Here is a 23134-nt window from a genome sequence, read left to right on the forward strand (position 1 = left end):
ACATTAACAAAAGCGGATCCAAAAGGAAGGAAGAAAGAGACTTTGAAGAGGCATTTGAAGTCATAGATCCAGCATGAGTAACGAAGATTATGGCTACGACTACGACTATCTATTCAAGAGTATGTTTGAGTTTGCGTGATACACATGGGTAACGGAATTTTTTTATCCAAGTTTGATTGTTATTTGCTGCTGCTACTGCAGGTGTATATACATTCTTTGGCGGGTTTTTCTGTTAGCTGATGGTTTGGAGGGACATAGTGAATGGCTGGTGGATGGTGATGTGATAAGAATAGGCAATCGGCGGGCGTGGAGGCTACCCATCGTAGCTCACCGCGGCCCCAGTCCAGGTGGTTCTCATATGTGTTGTCAGCCATTTTGCACAAGTGTTTTCCTTTTTGGAAGTGATGTTTTATTTTTTTTCTCTCTCAAAGGGCTTGGCAGCAGCAGGAGATGATATGGTTGAACAAGCGCAGCAAGATAGATTACTAACGTCTGTGGTGGCAGTTGTGTTAATAGGTGATTCTGGTGTGGGGAAGTCGAACCTTCTTTCCAGGTTCACGACGGATGAGTTCAATGTGAACTCCAAGTCAACAATTGGGGTTGAATTTGCAACGAGGACAATCGAAGTCGAGGGGAAAAAGGTAAAAGCACAAATTTGGGACACTGCTGGTCAAGAACGGTACCGTGCGATTACATCTGCGTACTACAGAGGTGCGGTGGGTGCGTTGATTGTCTACGACATCAGTAAATCTAGCAGCTACGAGAACTGTAACCATTGGCTAGCTGAACTACGTGAAAATGCCGACGAAAACGTTGCTGTTGGGCTTATTGGGAACAAATCCGATCTAGCCCATTTGCGTGCCGTCCCCACCGATGAGGCCAAGAACTACGCTCAGGAAAACCAAATGTTGTTCACTGAGACAAGTGCGTTGAACGCAGAAAACGTCGATCTAGCATTCCGTGAGCTCATCACAGCCATTTACCAGATGGTATCTAAGAACCAAGTTGACTTGAGCGAGAAGAGCGGCGGAGGCACTATGCCAAGAGGCCCCACCATCTCCCTCACCCCTGCTTCAAACGAAAAAACCAAGAAGTCAAACAACTGCTGCTGAGGCCCGGGGTGGGGGGAGAGGCATCTATCCAAACTAAGAATTAAAATAATAAAAAAAATGTATATCTAATCAATTCTCCCTGCTTTCGTTTTCTCTTTCTTTTGTTGGAATTACGTTACTTACATATATGTACTTTCCTTGGCCAACTTAACACACATACACGGCAAAGCCGCTATATTTTACATACACGCAAGAGAAAAGGCATACACCACACACTCCCCAACGAAGAAACATGCACACTTAGCTTGCAGCAAAGTCCGCATCATCCTCATCGTCATCTTCTTCCTCCGCCTCACCAACATTCTGCCCAGCCTGTCCTGAACCACCGTTTTGTTTCGCAAGCTCCTCGGCCGTTTTCTTGTAATCAATCACCTTACCGCGAGTTCTCCGCCCGCTTGTAATGATATTGGCCGTATCAATCTCAGCAAGGTCCTCCTCCTCCTCCTCCTCCTCCTCCTCCTCATCCTCCGCAATCAGCCCATCCAAATTATCGTCCTCTTCGTCCCCATTCTCGTCCCCATCTAAACAATTCTTCTTGCTACCATTTGCCGCATCCTCCTTGGCCACCTCTTGGTCATACTCGTCATAATTCCGTCTACGACGTTTGCCACCACTGCTCTTTTTCTCTGCCGTCGTCTCCGTTGGCTCAACATTACGTTTTTCAGGAGAAAGAGAACGTTTCTCTAAAGGTACATCGCTATCCTCTGCCATCTCTTCAATTGCAATCCTTTGGGAGGGCATGCGCACTATGTAATATGTACTATATGCACCATGTAACAGATGTATATTCGTCCACCAGAGAAGGTACGTGCAACACGACACGCCGTTTGCGTTTGCATGTGGGGCAGGGGCCTGCGACACCTCCCCAGCCTACGCCAGCCTACGCTCGCTCGCTCGCCCGCCCGCTTACAGCGGGCGGGCGAGCCAAGAACATCTCTTCTCCTCCTCTCTCCCCCTCTCTCTCCCCCTGCTCCCCGCCCCACGCCCCCACCATGAACAAACCTACCGTGTCAGACAAATCGACACTCAAAGACCTCATCAACTACAGACTACGTGTCCTGGCCCAGGACGGCCGCGTGTACATCGGCCTCCTGCTGGCCTTCGACGCCCACATGAACCTGGTCCTCGCAGACTGCATAGAAGAACGGTTACCCGAACAACAGCTCAAAACCCTGCAACACGACCCCAAACACCTCCCCAAGCCCCAGAAACGCACCCTGGGACTGGCCATCCTGAGGGGCGAGCACGTGCTCTCGACCCTCGTCGAGAGCCCCCCGACCCTGACCAAACGGGAACGCGCGCACGCCCAGACCAAGCACAAGAAGAAACAGGTGTCCAAGAAACAGCGTGCCACCAAGGCATCTGTGGGCCGGGTGGCGTCATCGTCGCTAGCAGCCGACGCCGCCGCCGCCGCAGCGGCGGCGGCGCGTCCGCGGCCCGGGCGGTTCCAGGCACCGCCCGGCTTTAGGAGGCGCTAGCGCTGTGTAATTGTGTAGCTATGTACAGTGGGTGACGCATGGGCGGCTGCATGCACCTGCACATGCATGTGCAGGTGCATGCATGTGCGTGCATGTGGGTGGGCGGACTAGCCGCGCAGCGGTCACGTGCCGCGCCTGCCCGACGGTCGGTTGCCGCGATTTCCGTCCGCCGCAGCCACTTTTTGTATTCCTAGTTTCAACAACAAAATGCGATTTTTTCCGTTTTTTGTGAAGTTCCTTTCTCCCAGTAAAAATATTTTGGGATTTGGGCTTGGAAGAGCCAGCGACCCAGAGAGAGAAGCCAGAGAGACAGAGAGGGAATCGAATAGGTTTCGGTGTCGAATAGGAGAGAAGTAAACGGAGTTTTGTATTTATCAATCACATGGGCAACTTGCCAAGTCATTCAGAGACAAACTCAGTATTAGATAGGTTTGGTATTAGTGGAAGGGAAAAAATGTCGGAAAATATCAAGGATGTATCTATGGTTGATATAAACGAGGCAGGTAACAAGGCTGGTAGAGAGGGAGTCGGGGGGGCGGATGGGGAAGCGCGGGGGGGGGGACAGGGCGGTGGTAATAGTAATGGTGATGATGGTGGTATGGTGGTGGGTGAGGGGATGAGTCAGACGTTTTCGCAGCTGAGTCTGGGTCGGAAGGAGGGGAGAGTGCGTTCTGGGAAGCGGTCCACGACGCTTCTGTTTGATTACCAGGAGGAAGGTTCTACGTGCCAGAGGGTCGATGGGAGGTCTAATTCAGACATAGAGTCTATGGAGGGTGAGGGGCAGGGGCAGGGGCAGGGGCAGCAGGATGGTAATGTGGCAGACGCGAGGGTTGTTTCGCAGCAGCAGCAGCAGAGCGGTGGTGGTGGTGCTCCCGCACCTGCAGATCAGGGGTCTCCCTTGATGGTGCCGGTGGATATTACATGGCAGCAGGGTGGGACCAAGGTTTATGTCACAGGTTCTTTTACTGGTTGGCGCAAGATGATTGGTCTTGTAGCTGCACCGAATAATCCCGGGTTGTTCCACATAAAGTTGCAATTGCCTCCTGGGACGCATAGGTTCCGTTTTATTGTGGACAACGAGCTTCGTTTCAGCGACTTCTTGCCGACTGCCACGGATCAAATGGGTAATTTTGTAAACTATATGGAGATCGTAGCCTCGCCGCCGTCGCAGGAACAACAGCCAGCGAGTGATTTGCAGTACGTTTCTGATGAGGGTCCGATATCAAAGCATGTCGAAAACATCCGCGAGGGCCGTTCTGATGCCGCGTCCGCCGCGGTCGACGAAGAACGGGGCATGAGTTCACGCTCAAAGCTTGCCCTCCAGATAGAAGACGACCCGGATGACATGGGAGACGGTTACACCCGTTTCCGCGAAGAATCAAAAGAAATACCAGTCTATGAGTTCACTCAGGATATCCCCGCGGTGTTCACCGACCCGTCCGTGATGGGCCAGTATTACCTCACCTTAGACCAGCAGAAAAATAATCAACAGAACCTTGCGTGGCTAACTCCGCCACAGCTACCCCCCCACTTGGAACACGTTATATTAAACCATTACAATAAATCGGCCGATGGTGCAAGTGAAAACACCTCCGGTGCACTACCGATACCAAACCATGTCGTTCTCAACCACCTTGCAACTAGCAGCATCAAACACAACACCTTGTGTGTCGCAAGCATCGTCAGATATAAATCCAAGTATGCAACTCAGATTCTCTACGCCCCATTACACTAATAGAACCTAGTATACCCCGTCATAATCCTTCGTTTACACATCTCATTTCATATATTATGTATAAACTCCCGGCTTCGTGTAATAACAAGAACAAAAAGACAGACGACGCAGAGTTGCGCTCTGGAGTCTACTGCTATGCACTGCTGTCAACACCAGTCATCCAACCACTGTTCGCTCATCCATTCACTCTTGTCTGCTTTATGGGCATTGCATCGTCTGTCGTTGAAAGCGATGTCGCTGCACGCGTTCTTTCTGAAAACGGCGTTTTGGCTCAAGCTTCCCACTAAAAGAATTTTGGTGGCAAATACACTTGTTTATATAAGGCCAAAAGGGAGGATAAAGCAGGTTATCTAAGGGTCCGATACGATATAAAGGATGAGTGAATTGGATATTGATTTTAAGGCTTTCGAAAAACGGCTTTTTTTGCTGCGCGACAAGTTCCCTACGTTTGAGGAGTCGTGTTCTAGCTTGTTGTTTGTTTTAGGATCAAGCGATGAGGAAAATCCTTATCAAAAAACTACTATTCTGCATAACTGGCTACTTGGTTATGAATTTCCAGCAACATTGATTAGCATTTTTAAGAAGAAATGTGTTATTATTACTAGTGCAGCCAAGGCGAAGCATTTGCTTGATGGTATAGAAAAGATTAATAAGGAACAACAACAGGGAAGCAAAGGGGATGGCGACGAAGGAGGGTTTACAATCGATCTGTGGCAGAGGAACAACAAAGACCCAGAACACAATACTAAGTTGTTTGAGGATTTAATTGGGTTGTTGAAGGAAGCTGGGCAGACAGTTGGGATTCCTTTGAAGGACTCGTATCAGGGTAAATTTATGACGGAGTGGAATCCAGTGTGGGAATCTGCGATATCTGAGCATGGCTTCAAAACTGTGGATGTTTCATTGGGCCTGTCTACTATTTGGGCGGTTAAAGATGAGCAGGAACAGGCGATGTTACACGTATCTAGCAAAGCATCAGATAAGTTTATGAATTTGTTGTCTGATGAACTAGTACGTGCGGTTGATGAGGAGTTGCATATCACGAATGCGAAATTGTCAGAAAAAATCGAACATAAAATTGACGAATCCAGGTTCCTCAAGAAATTGTCGGCAGATATGCTAGCCGTCTATCCTAAGGGTGAAAAATTTGACGTCAACTTTTTAGACTGGGCATATTCTCCTATTGTGCAATCGGGATCTAAATTCGATTTGAGAGTGTCGGCGCGTTCTAGTAACGAACAATTGGATGGAAATGGTTGCATTTTAGCCTCTTGTGGTATCCGGTACAAAAATTATTGTTCCAATATTTCCAGGACATTTCTCATTGATCCCTCTGAGGAAATGACCGAAAATTACGATATCTTACTGTTGTTGCAGGAGGAAATCATCAAGCATTTCCTTACTATTGGGTCTACTCCAAAGCAAGTCTATGACCGAGCAGTCGAATTTATCAATAAGAAGAAGCCTGAGTTAGTCTCATCTTTTACTAAAAACGTTGGTTCTCTTATTGGATTGGAATTCAGAGATTCGCAATTCATTTTGAACGCTAAAAATGACTACCGTAAAGTTGAAGCGGGTGATTGTTTTAACATCTCACTGGGTTTTAACAATTTGAAGGACTCGAAATCTGGCTCTACTTATGCCATACAAATTGCTGATACTGTACAATTATCGGCATCTGGTGAGCAGAAGGTGTTAACGTCCTACACAAAGTCTAGATCCCAAATATCGTTCTATTTTAATAACGATGAGGGTACGGGTACTAAAGTCAAGAACGAGAAGGCTAAATCGCCTGCCCTTTCTGTAAAACCAGATGCAAAGTCCAAAATTTTAAGAAGCAAGTTGCGTGGTGAAACCCGTGCTGATGATGAAGAAAAGGAACAGATCCGTAAGGAAAACCAAAGAAAATTACACGAAAGGTTACAAAAGGATGGTTTGCTGAGATTTAGTGATGTCGATGCAACAGATGGAGACCAAAAGCCTCAGGTATACTTCAAGAAATACGAATCTTATGTTCGTGAAACTCAAATACCTACAAACGTTCGTGATTTAAGGATTCATGTTGATTGGAAAAATCAGACTATCATCTTGCCTATATATGGTAGGCCTGTGCCTTTTCACATTAATTCCTACAAGAATGGTTCCAAGAATGAGGAAGGTGAATATACCTACATAAGGTTAAACTTCCATTCCCCTGGAACTGGTGGTGTGAACAAGAAAAATGAAGAATTACCCTATGAGGATAATCCTGAACATCAATTTGTTCGTTCTATAACATTAAGATCCAAAGATGGTGACCGCATAGCAGATATCTTTAAACAAATTTCTGAATTGAAAAAAGAGTCTACCAAAAGGGAGCAAGAACTTAAAGTTTTAGCTGATGTTGTGGAACAAGCCAAATTGATTGAGAACAGATCAGGAAGAACGAAGAGATTGGATCAAATATTCGTTAGACCTAGTCCCGATGCTAAGCGTGTTCCTGGGACTGTTTTTATTCACGAGAATGGTATAAGATATCAATCTCCATTGAGGACTGATAGCAGGATAGATATTCTTTTCTCAAATATCAAAAACCTGTTCTTCCAACCATGTAAGGGTGAATTGATTGTTGCTATTCATGTCCATTTCAAGAACCCCATTTTAATGGGGAAAAAGAAAATACAAGATGTCCAATTTTATCGTGAAGCTTCCGATATGGCTGTTGATGAAACGGGTAATGGTAGACGTTCTCAGATGAAATTCAGAAGATATGGTGACGAGGATGAGTTGGAACAAGAACAAGAAGAAAGAAGGAAACGTGCTGCTCTCGACAAGGAATTTCGATACTTTGCAGAAGCTATTGCTGAAGCTTCTGATGGCTTGGTTGATGTTGACACTCCCTTCAGAGACTTGGGATTCCATGGTGTTCCAAGCAGATCTGCCGTTTTCTGTATACCAACCAGAGACTGTTTGATTCAATTAGTAGAACCTCCATTTTTGGTTGTAAACCTAAATGAAGTTGAAATCTGTATCTTAGAAAGAGTCCAATTTGGTCTAAAGAATTTTGATTTGGTGTTCGTTTACAAAGATTTTGCCAAAGCAGTGACGCATATCAATACTATTCCAATTGAACAACTAGAATTTATCAAGTCATGGTTAACTGACGTCGATATTCCTTACACAGTTTCCACGATCAACTTGAACTGGGCTACAATTATGAAGTCTTTGCAAGACGACCCACATCAGTTTTTCTTGGATGGCGGTTGGTCTTTCCTTGCCACAGGTTCTGATGATGAAATGTCAGGCGGCAGTGAAGAGGAAGTTAGTGAATATGAAGTTTCTGATGAAGATCCATCGGATGAGGAAGTATATTCAGAAGAAGAATATTCTGAGGCTGATAATGAGGAATTTAGCGATGAGGGAAGCGAAGATTTCAGCGACGGTGGCGGTGAAGACGGTGAAGATTGGGACGAATTGGAAAAGAAGGCGGCTAAAGCTGATCGTATCAGCAGGTTTACCGATTAAAGAACATTTTTTAATACATTTTATAGCAGATCACACTTCAATACTTTCGATCAGAAAACTTTCCTTTTTATATTATTATTTTGTAAAATTATTATATATCATGTAAAATATTATATTAATCTCAATGAAGCTAGTTGTCTAATTAAAATTAGTCTGGTTGCTATTGAAGCGTGCTAAACAACATGAATGTTTAATACAACGCTTCAGTACCCTACACACAAAGTTGAAAATATGTAATCATATTCACAATATACAAACATATTAAATACAAACGTGTGCGTATCAGAAATATCAATGTAGGCATTGAAATGGTATATAAGATAAAATAGGTTATGAACTTTAATATACTATTGATATTATTATTATGAATATTGGAATGGAAAGTCGTTCTTTAGAAGTAAAAACAAAAAAACACTAAAAGCAACGCTACCTCCTTTTAGCGCGATTAAGAAACTTCAGTTAAAACGACGCTTGATAATGTTTTTTAAAAGTCAGGGTTTAAGAGTTCTCCTCTGAATCAACTATGCTTTTGTTCAAACACCCCCTTGAAATTTAAAATCCTGCTGGCTGGAAATCAACGGACCCGTTGGTAATTAACAACTGTTCAGCATTATCAGCTTCCTTTCCGGACAATTTAGAGACGGCTTTTGATAAATTTTGGATATTGTAAAATTGCTCTTTTTTAACTGAGATTTCATATGGTTTAATCAACGTCTCTAAGCCATTCAACCAAGCCAATTCCAGAACAAAGTCATATCTAATCAAATTGTAAGCCGAATATAACAGGGCAACAAACCCTTCGTTGTTTCCAGTTTCGACAAAGTAGTTTAAGAGATCTTCAGCAACCTGTCTATTTTGAGAGATTGCAGCGGTATCAATGGCGTCCTTCCATAATTTATTTTCAGTTAAAATTGCTAAACTCTTTGACCATTTTTTATTTCTATGGTACAATTGTGCAGCAATCTTTTTGAAAAAGATTAGGTCATGTTTCTCTAATCTAGCAGCCAATCCTAATTGGTCAAACTTATCATATGATTGAACAGCATTCTGCAAAGCTTTGTAATCTTCCTCTTCAATCATTAAATCATGATATGCTTGGTTCACGACACTGTTATTCTTTGGCAGAACACTGATCAAAAAGGGTTTGATCATAGGCAAGTTATCCGATTTGGTAAATATCTTCATGGCTCTAGGGATATCCAATCTTGGAGTTAGTAGAGCCAACAAATCAATTAACAAAGTAGGATGCTCTTTGACGTAAAAGTTGATAGCTCTATAGTAAATTTCCAAGTTTGAAACCTTAACTATGATTTCCTTGAAATAATCATGGTCGAAGTTATCGGCAGACTTTTCAATAACCGTTAAAGCAGCACTATCCCATTCATCATAGTGGGCGTATAAAAATATCAATTCCTGCCACAAGTGTGCCCGTTCAGTTGCCCTGATGACCTTTGGGATATTGATTCTGGACCAGAATAACTTCAAATGTTCATACGTCTTGGGTGGATCGTACTTGGTGTACAAGATTGCTAATTCTGTAAACATACCCATGTGAGCCCTTTCTAATCCTAAACCAGCTTCAAATAATGAAATCAGTTCGTCAAAATAACCATTACTTTCGTATTTTGCAACCAGCTCTTCAAGTTCTTCTGCATGAACTATCAAATTCAAACCACAAATTTGAGCTAGTCTAAATTCCTTATTATCAATACAGGCACTATTAACCTGACACCAAACTCTAACATTAGAGGCTTTTCTAGCTGTTTCAACTGCAGCTTGGTAATCTTTCAAATATACAAGAGTAGTAGCAAGTTTAGAATAGTTGGAAACTGAGGAATAGCACAGTTTTGCAGCCTTGTAGTTCTTAGCTTCTACAAGTTGGTCACCGATATCTTCTAAATCGGCAACATTATTTCCATTCAAAAGATTCTCAATTTCATTAAGTTTGTTCAACTTTGCATACGCCATGATCAAAGCCCCATCAATTTTTGGTTCTTTCAAGGTTTTTCTGGCCATAATCAAATATGGAATTAATTCATCATACTTTTCAACTTCTTCAGTAATGTTAATAACGTTCTCATAATTCGAAGGGTCCTGTGCCTTAATATAAGAATCAATAGATTCAGATATACGAGAACCACTCAATTGAGCAGAACCTAGCTGAGACCAAACTTCAGGTTTGTCGATTTTTTCAACGTACGTTTCAGCTCTATCCAATGACATTATGTTTTCCACCATCACTTCTAAAGCTTTATCATATCTTTCATGTTTATCATAAATTTCAAAGGCTTCTTCGTACAAACCAGCTTCAACACACATTGGAGCAATTTCATCAGCATCGTAATGTTCCAACTTTTCAATGTAATCAGAAACTTTTGATGGATCATATCTAATTGCTGATAACATTAGTAGGCCTTGTAAAGCTTGATTATCAGTGAAGGGGGATGGTTCCAAAATGATCTTTTCCAATAATTCAATTAATTCCAGCTTCATACCAGCATTCATAAATGCCTGAACAGTGATGGAAACAGGTTCAGGATCCGTTAATTCTGGAATTCCAACACTGATAATGGATTCAACCAATTGACGCCTATGAATGTTTTCTTCATCCAAGACAACACTCCACAATTCCAAAGCAGAACGTTTCAACAAATATCTAGCTTGATATTTGTACATTATATTGTCATTAGTGATTCTAATCAACGCCTCATCGTTAGTGCCTTTATCATACGCAATGTACGCTAAATAAGGGTCTCTTTTTTCACAGTAAAGACCAACATTCAAGGTGTCATATTGGTCATTTTCTTTCAAAAACTTTTCAGGTGAATTGTTAGAATCAATATAGATCTTAGCCAAGGCATTGTAAACGGCTTGGTCTTGAGTGCCATTATTTAAAGTCTCTTCCAAAATGGGGAGCAAGATCTTTAATCTATTTCTCTTTTCCACTTCGGTAGTCAATTCTTCGATAGAATATTGTCCCTTAACGCTATCCAACAAGTTCTTAATAGTTTGTTCATCGCAATCTACATCTAACAACCCGGCAATAACCTGTGGAGTCTTTGATGGATTAATTTGCTGGACGTAAACCTCTACAAAGTTGAGCTTTTTGGTCTTGTACAGGTATAATACAAGATCATGGACAAAATCAAATCTATCACATACAATAACCAATGGCAGCTGGTCTGGTAGATCAGAGTCTTTTAAAAAGTTTTTAACTCTCTCAGGATCATAAGCATTAGAGCTCTTGATAACTCTTTGCACTTCCTGGAATTGACCAATCCTAACGGCCGCCTGGATATATTTGAATACAACGTCTTCATCATCAGAGAGGTTAACTAAGGAAACCAAATAGTAATATAATCCTTCAGTTGATTTATATTCTTCAAAGAGTTTTATCAAAACGCTTGAACCAATCAAGTCTGAAAACTTACTAGCCACTTGGATTACGATCTGGAGGTTTCCATCCAAATCTGCATCCATTAATGCTCTCAAACATGCTAAAGATTGTTGAACGTTTAACTTACCAAAGTAACCAACTAACCAGTCAACGGGTAAAGCAGATGTATGCGTAATACACCTTTTTATGTCCTTGATATTAGTGTAATTTTCCAAAGCCCTCTGATACAACCCTGCCTTTTCACACAAGCCGGCAATTGTAGGTCTGTCATAGTGTGAAAAAATGTTGTTACCCAAGATTGCATCCGCCACCTGAGGAGCATGCAGTAAATTAATTTCTAATACACGTGTTTGTAAATGGCCTTGATCTGGCGTGTCCCCTTTCAACGCATCCAATAAGAAGGAGGTGCCTTGCTGGACATGATTTTGTGAAAAGAACATATCAGCAATCTTTTCAACATCAAGATTAGAATTGGTCTGTGGAGATTGAAGCAAACTAGTTGCAAAATCAGAAGCTTTATCCGGCGAACTTCTCAATAGATCAGAAATCAGCACCACAAAGTTTGGCTGATAGCCAACTTTGTCGGCATACGGTAAAATCTTGTCAAATTGTTGTAATTCGGCGAGACATGTGATAACCTTTGCATGGATCTTGGCCCTCAAGTAACATGCCAACGCTAAAGTCGTATCGAATGGGCGTACGACATCACCTAATTCTTCCGAACACTCTAGTTTATCCTCTTTCAACCACTTCTCAAAGAGCTGTTTCCTGTCCTGCTGTAAAACGGGTTTAGCAAGTTCGATAGTCTCGTGCTTGTTTAACTTGCCCTTATCGAGTAAAGTGGAAAAGTATAAGAGAATTGGCGAGATGGCTCCGGGTGGCGCTTGGATATTTTTTAGTTTGTTGATCGTAGTTTGTGTTCTCAATTGCTGCGACGATGCAGCGACTTTTGCAGCATTCTGATAATCACCTTGGTCTAAGAGAGAATTGAACTGTTTTTGAAAGAGCTCATCCGCCCCGGGCAATCCGCCACGAGTTGCAATAGTCAGTGCAAGAGGCACGTTGGATAGTTTATTCAAGACGTAGGGCACAATCTGTGTGCGATCAATTTCAACAGCAAGCACTTGGCCCTTCTTGTTGATACACGCGATACCATTCCTGTTATTGTAGTGAGTCGCCGTAAACGCGGATTCGGCAGTGATACGGTTAACAAAAAGATTCGAACCTGTTTCGAGTTCGTATAAATGAATGAACCCGTATTTTGTCAACACGTAAATGATACCGTATTTCTCGGATACTTGTACTGCGAGCGGGAAGTCGTTGGTAGCATCTGGCGGGAAAAAGATGTCCACAGTCTTCTTTTGGTATTGAACGGGGTTTGCCTGCATGTTGTGATCAATCTCAATAATACGAAGCTCGCCAACACCGGTGGACACATTCCTGTTTCCTGTGACAAACACCTGCACAGGTTCTGTGTTCCCATCCAGCATCAGCGACGCAAACATCGCCACATGACTATCAATCGCCTGAGATATATTACGAGCCTTGGAGAACAACTGCACCTTACCGGCAATCCGCCCGTTTTCTTGGATGATCCCAACCACCGCAAACCAGTCGAGCGACTTGTTGGCCACAAAATTAATAATCTGACTGTTGTTCAAACTAGCATGTCTGCTGGCCAACCTCGTAGGCTTCCGCCCCACATCCCCATCAAAGGCATTGCAAGTAAGCAAAGAGTTGGCCGTGACAAACCCAAGAACCTCCTCGCTCAGCCAACTCCAATAAATAACAGGCTCGTCCAGCTGAAATGACTTCAACTTCTGTTTCGTATCCAAGTTGAAGATCTGCACAAGCGTACCATTCGCCCTAACCGAAATAACCATCTGGCTCGGGTGCATAATCGCAGAATCCCCCCCCATGTTCTTCCTCGTCACCTCATTGTCATTCATTAAATCAACAATAGCCACCGAACTCACCCCATTGCCCGTCTCACGCACCGTAACAAACCGATCACTCTCAAACGTCGTAGACCTAAAGTCTAATGACTTCCCGGAAATACCCAGCGACGTAAGATCAACCAATTCCGTAAACTCAATCGGCAAATCACTCATATTGCTAGAATCAAACAAAAATAAAAATAAAAAATGTCCTACTTGCCCTAAAACTTCCTGCCTTATCTATTATCACGATAGTGCACCAGGTACACCTCTCCTTCTCTCTTCAGTATACCTTTTCAGACTGCTTAATTGAATGATAATACAGTATCCTCCTATATTATCGTGTTTATTTCTGCTGTTTTTTTTATTTATTTTTCTTGGACGAAGAAAAATAGAGCACACCTATCACTGCCTAGGCACTAATAGCAAACCTGTCTTGTTTTTCTTACAAAAAAAGCCTGTAGTCGTGCTCTTAAGCAAACTCTCCGTTTATCAATGTCGCAACGTGCCGCCTTGGAAACACTACTCGTTACTAGGTAGCTTCTTGAAGTGCATATATGGGTTCCAGTAGCAGAGCTTTGTTGATTTGCTTATTTTCGCCACCAGGAAAGAAAGAGATCTTGGCTTTTTCTGTCAAAAAGGGGGACGGCTGCCGGGCGCGGCACAAGGGGTTTCAATCCGGGTAACCTGTGTGCCTCGACACTGTTACCCGGATGGATTCCGGACGGGCCCACGCACCGTCCGGACTGTCTCCCTGTCTGCCGCCTCCATTTCTTTGGTCTGTGTAAATAAAATAAACTCCATATACAGAGGAAAGCCGCACCCCCAAGAATGAACACAAATGGCCAGAAAAACACTCTGGAAACGAAACGGAAACAGACGGAAATTAGCTACTAGTCGGCCTGTCCGGTGCCTCGCTCCCTGTGGGACGCAAGGCTCCCCCGCCGGGCCGGTCCGGCCCGGCTCGCTTAGCTGGTTGGGGTAAAGGGCGGTGAGCCCGCGCGCCCCCTGCGGACCGGAGTTAGTGAAGCTTGCCTTACTGGAGAGGTCCCCAGTAGTAGACAACAAGAGCATTCAAGAATAACGAACAGCATTATTAGCCAATGATTAGGCAAAGGAGCGGCAACGCTGCCGCCGTCTGTTCTATGTATGATGTAGTATCGTAGACGTACTGTAAATGGATTCTTTAGACAATCAGTAGTAGTAATAAACAAAAACAAAAAATTGTTTTGCTTATTAGTTGATTCTGTGCCTTTTCTCAAGGTGGTATGATATTGTAGAGGTTATGAGTGGTTAGAGTGGAGAATCAGTAGTTTTCAGAGTGTAGTTCGTGTATTACGTTAGTTGAAGGCTAATGCGAAGTGTATGCGTCTTGGCAAGAAATAAATGAATGTATGTATAAAAGGAGTTAAGGAGGTTGGGGAAGGACAGTGGGAGGGCGTGTGTAGTTGTTTACATATAATAAGGTTTTAACGGAGAAGTTGAAGCAAAAGTTGGGGGGATATTGGAAAGTTAATTGAGAAAAGTATTTTTTGGTTATCATAGTGATATAATTAATAATCATAGTAAGAGTATATATATATATATATATATATACGGTATCGTTATCATTTGTCCTTTATTTAAGAGAGAAAATAAAAACGAGGAAATTTTCCAGCTTTCATATTTACAGGAATCCGAGGGAAGACCAAAAGATTGTTGTTGTGTTTGTCGGTTGTGTATCCTCTTTTGTCGTCTAGATTTTGTTACAAGAGGTTTGATTGGTGATATTATAGTATAGTAGTGTTTTGCGAAGAAAGGAAAAGATGACTTTAAGTTCTACAGTGGATCAGAAGCAGCCTGTGCATATACCTAAGAAGCTGCTCAGTGATAGTCGTGAGGCGTCTGCAATTAACATAGATGAAATCCATGCTTTTTTGGAGGGGTCGGTTAAGGTGTCGGCGAGTATCAAAGAGATGCTTGGACAGTTGGCGGGGGATCCTGTTTTGGCTAGTGGGGTGAAGTATTATGATTATACCAAGGCCGAACATAGAGAGTTAGCCGTTAAGAAGATTGCTAGGCTTGCGTTGTATTTGGAGAACGATGTGAAGCAGACACGGAAGGTGTACCATAAGGATTTGATTCGGGATATTCAGTCGCCTGATGCTCCTTTAATGACGATTCAGGATATGGAGTTGTTTGAGAGGAGGTTTTCGCTGATTGCTTTGATCGACCCGCAGGTGGCTACTAGGTTTGGAGTTAATGTGAGTTTGTTTGGCAACTGTGTAAAGGGTAACGGTACTGACGAGCAGATCAAGTATTGGTTGCAGGAACGTGGTTTGTTGCTAGGTAAGGGTATCTATGGGTGTTTTGCTATGACTGAGCTTGGCCATGGGTCCGATGTGGCTAATTTGCAGACTTTGGCTACTTATGATAAGGAGACCGATACTTTTAAGATCACCACGCCAGATTTGGTTGCTACCAAATGGTGGATTGGTGGTGCGGCGCACAGTGCCACACATGCTACTGTTTATGCTCGGTTGATTGTGGAGGGGAAGGACTATGGTGTCAAGACGTTTGTTGTTCCCTTGAGAGATCCTAAGACTATGGAAGTTCTTCCAAGTATTTCGATCGGTGATATTGGTTCCAAGATGGGTCGTGATGGTATTGATAACGGTTGGATTCAATTCCATGGGGTTGTTATTCCTCGTGAATACATGTTGAGTAGATTTACAAAGGTTATTCCCGGGAATCCGCCAAAGGTGGATCTGGAGCCATTGTTGGACTCTGTTTCTGGTTATACGGCTCTCTTAGCTGGGCGTGTTGGTATGGTTATGGACTCATACAGGTTTGGGTCTCGGTTCAGCACAATTGCTACTCGTTATGCTGTTTGCAGACAGCAATTTGGTGAGTTTAACAATGAGACTCAGTTGATCGAATATCCATTGCACCAATACCGTGTGATACCCCAGATTGCTATTTCTTACTTGATTGCTCCAGCAGCAATGAAATTATCACGGACCTACGGTAATGTTTTGAACGATTTGTATGCCGCAGGCGACGATAAGAAACGTTTGATTACTGTAAGTGCTAAGTTGAAGGATTTGTTTATTGAATCTGCTAGTTTGAAAGCTACCAACACTTGGTTGGTAGCTACGTTGATCGATGAATTAAGACAATCTTGTGGTGGCCACGGTTACTCCAGTTACAACGGTTTCGGTAAAGGTTACAATGACTGGGTGGTTCAGTGCACATGGGAAGGTGACAACAACGTCTTGTGTTTGACTTCAGGTAAGTCCATCTTGAAGAAGTTTGGGGATATCGCTAAAGGTAAAGAGGTGGTCAACTACGATCCATCTCTGTCATATTTGAAGACCGATTTTGTCCAGAAAGTCGTTTTCAGTTCCACCAAGAGCATTGGTAACTTGGCCAATCTGGATGATTACCGTGATATCTGGGCTGTTGCTCTCATTAAATACTTGAAGTACTGTGGTGAGATTGTCCGCAAGAATAAAGACCCCAACTCAATTTCCAAAGCCTTGGTCAGTATCGCTAAGTTCCACGCCTTCCACTCTATGCTCCAGGAGTTCCACAGAAAGTTGTCTTCTGACACAGATAGCTGTGTCTCCGACGAATCTACTAAAGAGGTCTTGTGGATGGTCTACAAGTTATTCTCGGTTTACTTCATCGACAAATTCAGCGGCGAGTTCCTACAATTGAAGGTCTTCTCTCCAGATCAAATGACCTCCATCATCCAGCCGCAACTCTTGTCCTTGCTCCCAGAAGTAAAGACCCACGCTGTCAGACTAACAGATGCTTTCCAACTACCAGATATCATCATCAACTCGCCAATTGGGTACTACGATGGAGATGTCTACCATAACTACTTCAACGATGTGACTAAAGTCGCCGCTGAAGATTCCACCCCCGGTGCACCCCCTTACACAGAACGTCTCACCTCGTTCTTGGGCCGTGGCTTCGAATTTGACCGTCTGGGTGGCATTAATGATCAAGTCTTCAAGAAGTTGGGTAAATGATTTTCTTCAATTACGACAAGCTTTGAATAAGTAAACTCCTATGAAACGACCTGCAATTTCTATCAGATCCCTATTCTTATCCGATCGATTTTCACGTTAATTTTTTTTTGGTATTTAAATGTGTATGTATAGTCCCCACTCGATCAATTTATACTGCTTCATGTCTTTGTGTATCTGTGTATACAACCCACATACTCCTCCTCAAAACCTTATCTATTGATGTGATCATAGATATTCCTACTAAAGCGTCGTACGTGTGTACACCATGTGATCTCATTCGTCTATCACAATTCTGATCACCATTTGGTTCCTGGCTCTTCCTTTCACGAGGCGGAGACAGAGAATCATTTAGCTCTTAATGAAAATTTTCTGATTAAAGTTTCTAAAACTGTAAGTTGAACCCCCCGTTAGTTGGCACCGATCATCCTACACTGCACAACTCTATCTCTCTCTCTTCATATAAACCTTCATCAAGAGGTGACTGTTTTATTAGAATTGAATACAGAATAGGGCTTTTTGGAGTCATAGGTAATATATAGAATTTCTCTCCAAGGATCTATCTATGTCGCAGAGAAGGTTAACACAGAGGAATCGGTCTCAATCACCAACTACGCAAAGTGCAGAAAATAGTGTCTTGATATCTGATACAGAATATGATGATACATTTGATTTCCAGCATCGTCCTTTGAGCAGAAGAGCATCAAGTATGTTTTCACTCGACACCTCTCCTTTAAACCCGCCTAACGAAAAGGATATCCAGAAATTTACAAGCAATGACTTCCATTTCAGCATGGTTAGGAACCTACATGTTGCAGATTATATTACAATGCTTAATGGGTTCTGTGGGTTCTATTCTATTGTAAGTTGTTTAAGATTCACTCTCACAGGGAAAGCACATTACGTTCAAAGAGCACATTTTTTTATTCTTATGGGGACGCTATTTGATTTCTTCGATGGGCGCGTGGCGAGACTCAGAAATAGGGCCTCATTGATGGGTCAAGAGTTGGATTCGTTGGCTGATCTGGTATCTTTTGGTGTGGCACCTGCTACGGTCGCCTTTGCTATTGGTTTCCAAACGACAATAGACGTGCTCTTTCTTTCGTTTTTTGTGCTCTGTGGTCTGGCTCGGTTGGCCCGGTTCAATGTTACCGTCGCACAAATGCCGAAGGATTTTACTGGGAAATCTAAATACTTTGAAGGTTTCCCCATGCCTAGTTCGTTGTTTATAGTTGGGTTCATGGCATATCTGGTGCGTCATGGTTTGATCGAGAATAATATTCCGTTGGGTGTATTCGCTCGCGGCGAGTGGTATGAATGTCATCCTATCGTATTTATCTTTTTCATACATGGTTGTGGGATGATCTCTAAAAGCCTAAAAATCCCAAAGCCTTAATTATATTTCTTCTTACTGTGAGTCTATAAGGTCCATTATTTTCTGTACATATAGCAATGTCATTTCTACACTATATATAATATCTACTATATATATATCACACTAAATATGTATAGCTGCTCTTCAAATCAAAATTTGATGGTAACTTTTTTTTGTATTAATATGATGATTCATTGATTAGTGGATAAGCTTTCATGTGCTAGACACTTATTCTCTTGTATAAAGACTACTCTTGTGTGATTTTTCAGCATTGGCCGGATATTACTTTGTTTCTAAGTGTTATTCATTTATTATACTTGCGGAGTTACTTCCACTGGTAATGTGGATGCTTGTAGAAATACTCCACTCCATCCTTGCAGAGTAAAAAAAATACGAATTATTATACTGCATTTCTTGGCCTACCTTGTTACCGATGATAATCGTAATTTTTATGTCTATCCTAGGTTACATAAATTTCTTCTCTATATAGAAAGTCTACTTCTAGTGTTATCGAAGAAGTATCTTTGTTCTATTAGATAACCTGTCACTTGGATAAACTGCTCCCTTGTTAATATTTGAACTCTTCAATAAACTGACGGCATTTTTATATAACATTTACACTATATGTGCTTGTTCTTGGAGGTGGTTTGTCTTTTTCCTGGAGTTTGTGTAGTGACTATAGCCCTTTGATATGTTTCGGAGCTGACATAATCCGTATTGTCGCCATCGAGTCTAGTTAACGTCTACAGGGAAATTTTATCTTGGCATATATTTCAAATATATTTAGATAGAAAAGCTTATAAACAGGCCATTGGAATGAAGTTGCCTTTAAGTTGTCCTTAGAAATCATCCAACAAGTTAGGCCAGGTGTAGTGTGGTCTAGTTAAGGTGTCATATTTAGAATCGCAAAGGATAAAATACGATAGTCATTTCTTAGGGTATCGTTGGTACTGCAAAGATTGAATAAAAGATGACGTTCACTGGTTATTTGGCCGAAAGATGTGAACGGCCAGGTAATGATATTTATTCTTCTGAAGAACGATACTTGTTAAGTATCACTGAACAAGCACTCTCCTGTTCTGAATTCGACGAAATTATAGTGGGCTCGGATACGATGTTTACTAGCACTTCCACGATGATTACGTCTGAATCTTCCACTTTTACTAAAGCGTCGCAGTGCAACCTTTGGACCAAAGAAATGGAGATGAGTTATGGACAGGCATTAGAGAAGATGGCTGTTCTAGAACCGGTTCAACCAGACAATTGTATTCTCAACAGCAGTGATATCATTCGGGTTAATGACGCAATCAGCAATTATTGCCGTGCCCAGAAGGTAAAACAAGGCCTGCCACCTTTTATGTTTATTACAGCATCATCAAAGGTGAACAATATGATTGACGCAACTTTCTTGTTTACAGATGACCACGAACAGTTCCATTATATGCAACGCTACAACAACTTTCCGAATTCTAACTCATTGGAATATGTACGTATGATGATTCAACCGTACATTGAGTTTATGGACGACATGGCCACTGGCATGGAACAGCGCAAACACAGTAGGTATAGAGTACAAGAAAGTCCTGAGATACTGCTGAATATCCAAGCACTTCATAATGCCAGTAGGCAAGAAAACAACAGTATTACACGTAACCAAGAGAAAGAACAGTCAGAAAGCGTTGTGTCTTCTACAAAATACCTTAAAAAATGCGTACGCCTGTGGAACAGTGTAAAGAAAGCGGCAAGACATTTGAATAGTAGAGCAGTTCTGGTGAGAAAATTATGACGATAAGCACAATTCTGTTCCCGAAACATTCATTATATTGTAAGGATATACGCATGAGATAATGCAATAATAATCTCCATTGCGTACCTTTATTATCCCAAGATAGATAGATAAATATATCTCAAAACAAAAAGGAGAGGGAGAAAAAGAATGAACTAAAATAAAAATCAATGTTTTTTTAGTAGCTTATTATATATTATATATATAGTAAACTCATGCATTTCTATTACGTTATAATGCATTTCTTAATTGTTTCAGTTATCTCATAGAATATCCATATTTAGTTAAGTTCTCTCCAGTTTTACCTGGTTGAAGAGAACAAAAATGTAAGTCTATTAAATCTGCAACCAGTTTTGTTTTAACACTGAAAGCACGAAAAATTTATCCCTTTTCTTAAATGTATGTCGGTCATAAGTAGTTAAAGTCGTTTCACCATTTGAAACAAATGAGGGAAATCTGGTGGACAAACTCAAGGTTGATTGAGACTGACGTAACCGTTTTTTTTCATTCCCCTAGTATTATTTTTAGGTCTGTATTCTTCCGCCGAAAAATCTGTTATACCAAGCTCAATATCATCCTCGAAGCATTCAGTCACTACCTTACCAGCATCCACGTTCTCATGAGAACGTCTGAGAATGTTAGGAACCTGTGTACCAAACATACTATAGTATACGGTAACACCCACAAATGAAAATATTGCGAGACAAATCACAGAAAAGGTAAACCGGCCGTGACGCTCGTGTTCAAAGATTCCATCATTTCTAGCCTGAACTGCGCTGAATAATCTGGCCTTTTCAACCACTTTACTGTCTTCCAAGGAGTCTTGAGTAATTATGACACTTGCATTGGCTAACTTCAACTGATCGATTGCTCTGTTACGATAAATATCGATAAGTCCTCTACTGACATTAGGTACATCCAGAGGCACCATGTGAGAAGCATTATAAACAGTGATGAATGTTAAGTTTCTCTCAGTTTGAATGAAACCCGCAGGTTCTTGTTTACCTCCCGATCCTGAGTACTCATGTACCCAAGAGTGCTGGTGCACGTTTTGCGTAAATCCGGTAGAGCCCCCCCATTTTAAGTCATGGATGAGCTGTTCAACACCAAGACCGTTGCAAATAATGTCCTTGTCACCACTGTATAATATCAACTCCAAACCAGCGTCTAGAAGACCAGGAAGCAAGTCCACTGCAGGAACAGCACGAGGATTCGATAACGCATTATATACATCATTGCTGCACTCCTCCCAAGTGTTACTTTTACCCTCAGCAATGTTTAAAGCTTCAAGCACACCCGGAGTGTTGAAGAACTTGGTTACATGGGGTAAATCAGGAGGCCAATTGACCCCACAAGAAGGGTACGAATCACGGATCCGGTAATCGTAGAAGTTCAAGCACCGCTGGTTCTCAGGCGCGCTTTGGTTCCGCAAGTTTGAAGCAAGCTGATCAAGAATCTGATCACACTCTGGGTTGGAAAAATGACCATTCTGCTGGTTTATTTTGTTCTGGCAGGCTTCTTGAGACTTTAAAGCATCCGGAAAGAACGAATCCTCCTTATGGATAAGTCCAACATCCATCAAAAACGGTAGATACGACAACGACTGATGATCAGGGTCTATCCAGCCATTACCAATCATCATACCAGTCAAGTCCAACGGCACCTTGCCCTCATTAACAAGTCGCTTATTGTACAGCAAAATTGCCTGAGCGAAATATGGAACATACTGCCCAGCATAAGACTCTCCCGTCAAGATTAACTTCTTGTTACGGTCCTGAGGGAAAACCGCATAGTAGTTCTCCAAAAACTTGATGAAATCATCCGCAACATCCAACAAATCGTTATCATACTTCCCATTTCTCCCCCGTGCTGAAAGCCCCGTCCCCACAGGCTGGTCCACAAACAACAAATCCGCCCTGGTATGCCACGATCCCTCATTCAGAATAACCTTCCCACTAGCATCAATCCGGAACGGCCCAAGCTCCATCAAAGCCCCATCCATAGAAGAACAGCCAGGCCCCCCATTAAACCACATTATCAAAGTATCACTGCTACTGCGATTATCCTTCACATTAACCTCCTCAGCATACCTCCAAAAGAACAACCGTTTGCCATCTTCATCCTCTCCACGTAACGGAAGCTGCCCAGCATGCATCTCCGGAACCAATTTACTATTAAGCTGCGACACCCCAGGAAGCAACTCTGATGCGACACGGTATTCCTCCTGACTGCGGAGTGCTTGCGTCTGCGACGCAAGCACTCCCGTCATCACCAATACCCTTCTAAATTGCATCCTCCTTCTACTTTCCTTTCTCTTCCTATATATATCTAATGCTTCTCCTCCTGCTCTTTTCTTTCTGTATGTAAAACAAAAAAATAAAATAAAATAAAACTCAAAATCAAACTAATAAATTCTAGCCTGGTCTTTTCTAAGTTTATGTTACTATACGCCTACCAACACTAACCTTCCTTTTTATAATCAAACTAACAGTCTATTTTTTAATTAAAATTAGCAGCTAGAATTAAATGAAAATTTTAATCCCTGCCTTGTTATTATCGGGCCTTTCTTCTTAGACCTTCCCAATGCTATCTGAATTATCAATAAAAAACTTGAAACAATTAAAAGGCCAATATTGGCTTATCATCTCCCTTTTAATAATGCTGTCCACAAGAGCCATTCACACTATATAGAAACTTGTCATTTTAGCGAAATTACTACGCCATTTCGAAGACGACGCTGCGGCCAGACAATTTTTTGTAGCAGCACCATGTAAAACAAAAGGAAAGGCATACCTCA

At 42.1% G+C, this 23134-nt stretch overlaps 11 protein-coding genes across 11 annotated transcripts; 7 read left to right on the forward strand and 4 right to left on the reverse strand.

Moving 5' to 3' along the window:
- Positions 1-73: 73 nt before the first annotated feature.
- On the forward strand, positions 74-1112 carry YPT32 (Rab family GTPase YPT32; the record flags this gene model as incomplete). The annotated part of the gene is made up of 2 exons (XM_003644223.1): positions 74-119; positions 505-1112. 2 exons carry the CDS (start codon positions 74-76, stop codon positions 1110-1112), a joined length of 654 nt encoding a protein of 217 aa, XP_003644271.1.
- Positions 1113-1352: 240 nt separating this feature from the next.
- CHZ1 (Chz1p) lies at positions 1353-1853 on the reverse strand (the record flags this gene model as incomplete). Its single annotated transcript, XM_003644224.1, has 1 exon — positions 1353-1853. The coding sequence occupies one exon, from the start codon at positions 1851-1853 to the stop codon at positions 1353-1355; it is 501 nt and encodes a 166-aa protein (XP_003644272.1).
- Positions 1854-2104: 251 nt separating this feature from the next.
- Positions 2105-2590, forward strand: SMB1 (mRNA splicing protein SMB1; the record flags this gene model as incomplete). Its single annotated transcript, XM_003644225.1, has 1 exon — positions 2105-2590. One exon carries the CDS (start codon positions 2105-2107, stop codon positions 2588-2590), a length of 486 nt encoding a protein of 161 aa, XP_003644273.1.
- A 382-nt stretch (positions 2591-2972) lies between these two features.
- On the forward strand, positions 2973-4325 carry SIP2 (Sip2p; the record flags this gene model as incomplete). Its single annotated transcript, XM_003644226.1, has 1 exon — positions 2973-4325. The coding sequence occupies one exon, from the start codon at positions 2973-2975 to the stop codon at positions 4323-4325; it is 1353 nt and encodes a 450-aa protein (XP_003644274.1).
- Positions 4326-4700: 375 nt separating this feature from the next.
- On the forward strand, positions 4701-7829 carry SPT16 (chromatin-remodeling protein SPT16; the record flags this gene model as incomplete). Its single annotated transcript, XM_003644227.1, has 1 exon — positions 4701-7829. The coding sequence occupies one exon, from the start codon at positions 4701-4703 to the stop codon at positions 7827-7829; it is 3129 nt and encodes a 1042-aa protein (XP_003644275.1).
- Positions 7830-8381: 552 nt separating this feature from the next.
- On the reverse strand, positions 8382-13337 carry CHC1 (clathrin heavy chain; the record flags this gene model as incomplete). The annotated part of the gene is made up of 1 exon (XM_003644228.1): positions 8382-13337. The coding sequence occupies one exon, from the start codon at positions 13335-13337 to the stop codon at positions 8382-8384; it is 4956 nt and encodes a 1651-aa protein (XP_003644276.1).
- Positions 13338-13868: 531 nt separating this feature from the next.
- Positions 13869-14237, reverse strand: Ecym_1213 (uncharacterized protein; the record flags this gene model as incomplete). The annotated part of the gene is made up of 1 exon (XM_003644229.1): positions 13869-14237. One exon carries the CDS (start codon positions 14235-14237, stop codon positions 13869-13871), a length of 369 nt encoding a protein of 122 aa, XP_003644277.1.
- Positions 14238-14968: 731 nt separating this feature from the next.
- On the forward strand, positions 14969-17179 carry POX1 (acyl-CoA oxidase; the record flags this gene model as incomplete). The annotated part of the gene is made up of 1 exon (XM_003644230.1): positions 14969-17179. The coding sequence occupies one exon, from the start codon at positions 14969-14971 to the stop codon at positions 17177-17179; it is 2211 nt and encodes a 736-aa protein (XP_003644278.1).
- Positions 17180-17741: 562 nt separating this feature from the next.
- CHO1 (CDP-diacylglycerol-serine O-phosphatidyltransferase) lies at positions 17742-18572 on the forward strand (the record flags this gene model as incomplete). The annotated part of the gene is made up of 1 exon (XM_003644231.1): positions 17742-18572. One exon carries the CDS (start codon positions 17742-17744, stop codon positions 18570-18572), a length of 831 nt encoding a protein of 276 aa, XP_003644279.1.
- Positions 18573-19521: 949 nt separating this feature from the next.
- Positions 19522-20337, forward strand: Ecym_1216 (uncharacterized protein; the record flags this gene model as incomplete). The annotated part of the gene is made up of 1 exon (XM_003644232.1): positions 19522-20337. The coding sequence occupies one exon, from the start codon at positions 19522-19524 to the stop codon at positions 20335-20337; it is 816 nt and encodes a 271-aa protein (XP_003644280.1).
- Positions 20338-20806: 469 nt separating this feature from the next.
- KEX1 (serine-type carboxypeptidase) lies at positions 20807-22630 on the reverse strand (the record flags this gene model as incomplete). Its single annotated transcript, XM_003644233.1, has 1 exon — positions 20807-22630. The coding sequence occupies one exon, from the start codon at positions 22628-22630 to the stop codon at positions 20807-20809; it is 1824 nt and encodes a 607-aa protein (XP_003644281.1).
- Between the last annotated feature and the right edge of the window lie 504 nt (positions 22631-23134).

Source organism: Eremothecium cymbalariae, chromosome 1 (assembly GCF_000235365.1).
Source record: "Eremothecium cymbalariae DBVPG#7215 chromosome 1, complete sequence".
Lineage (NCBI taxonomy): Eukaryota > Fungi > Ascomycota > Saccharomycetes > Saccharomycetales > Saccharomycetaceae > Eremothecium > Eremothecium cymbalariae.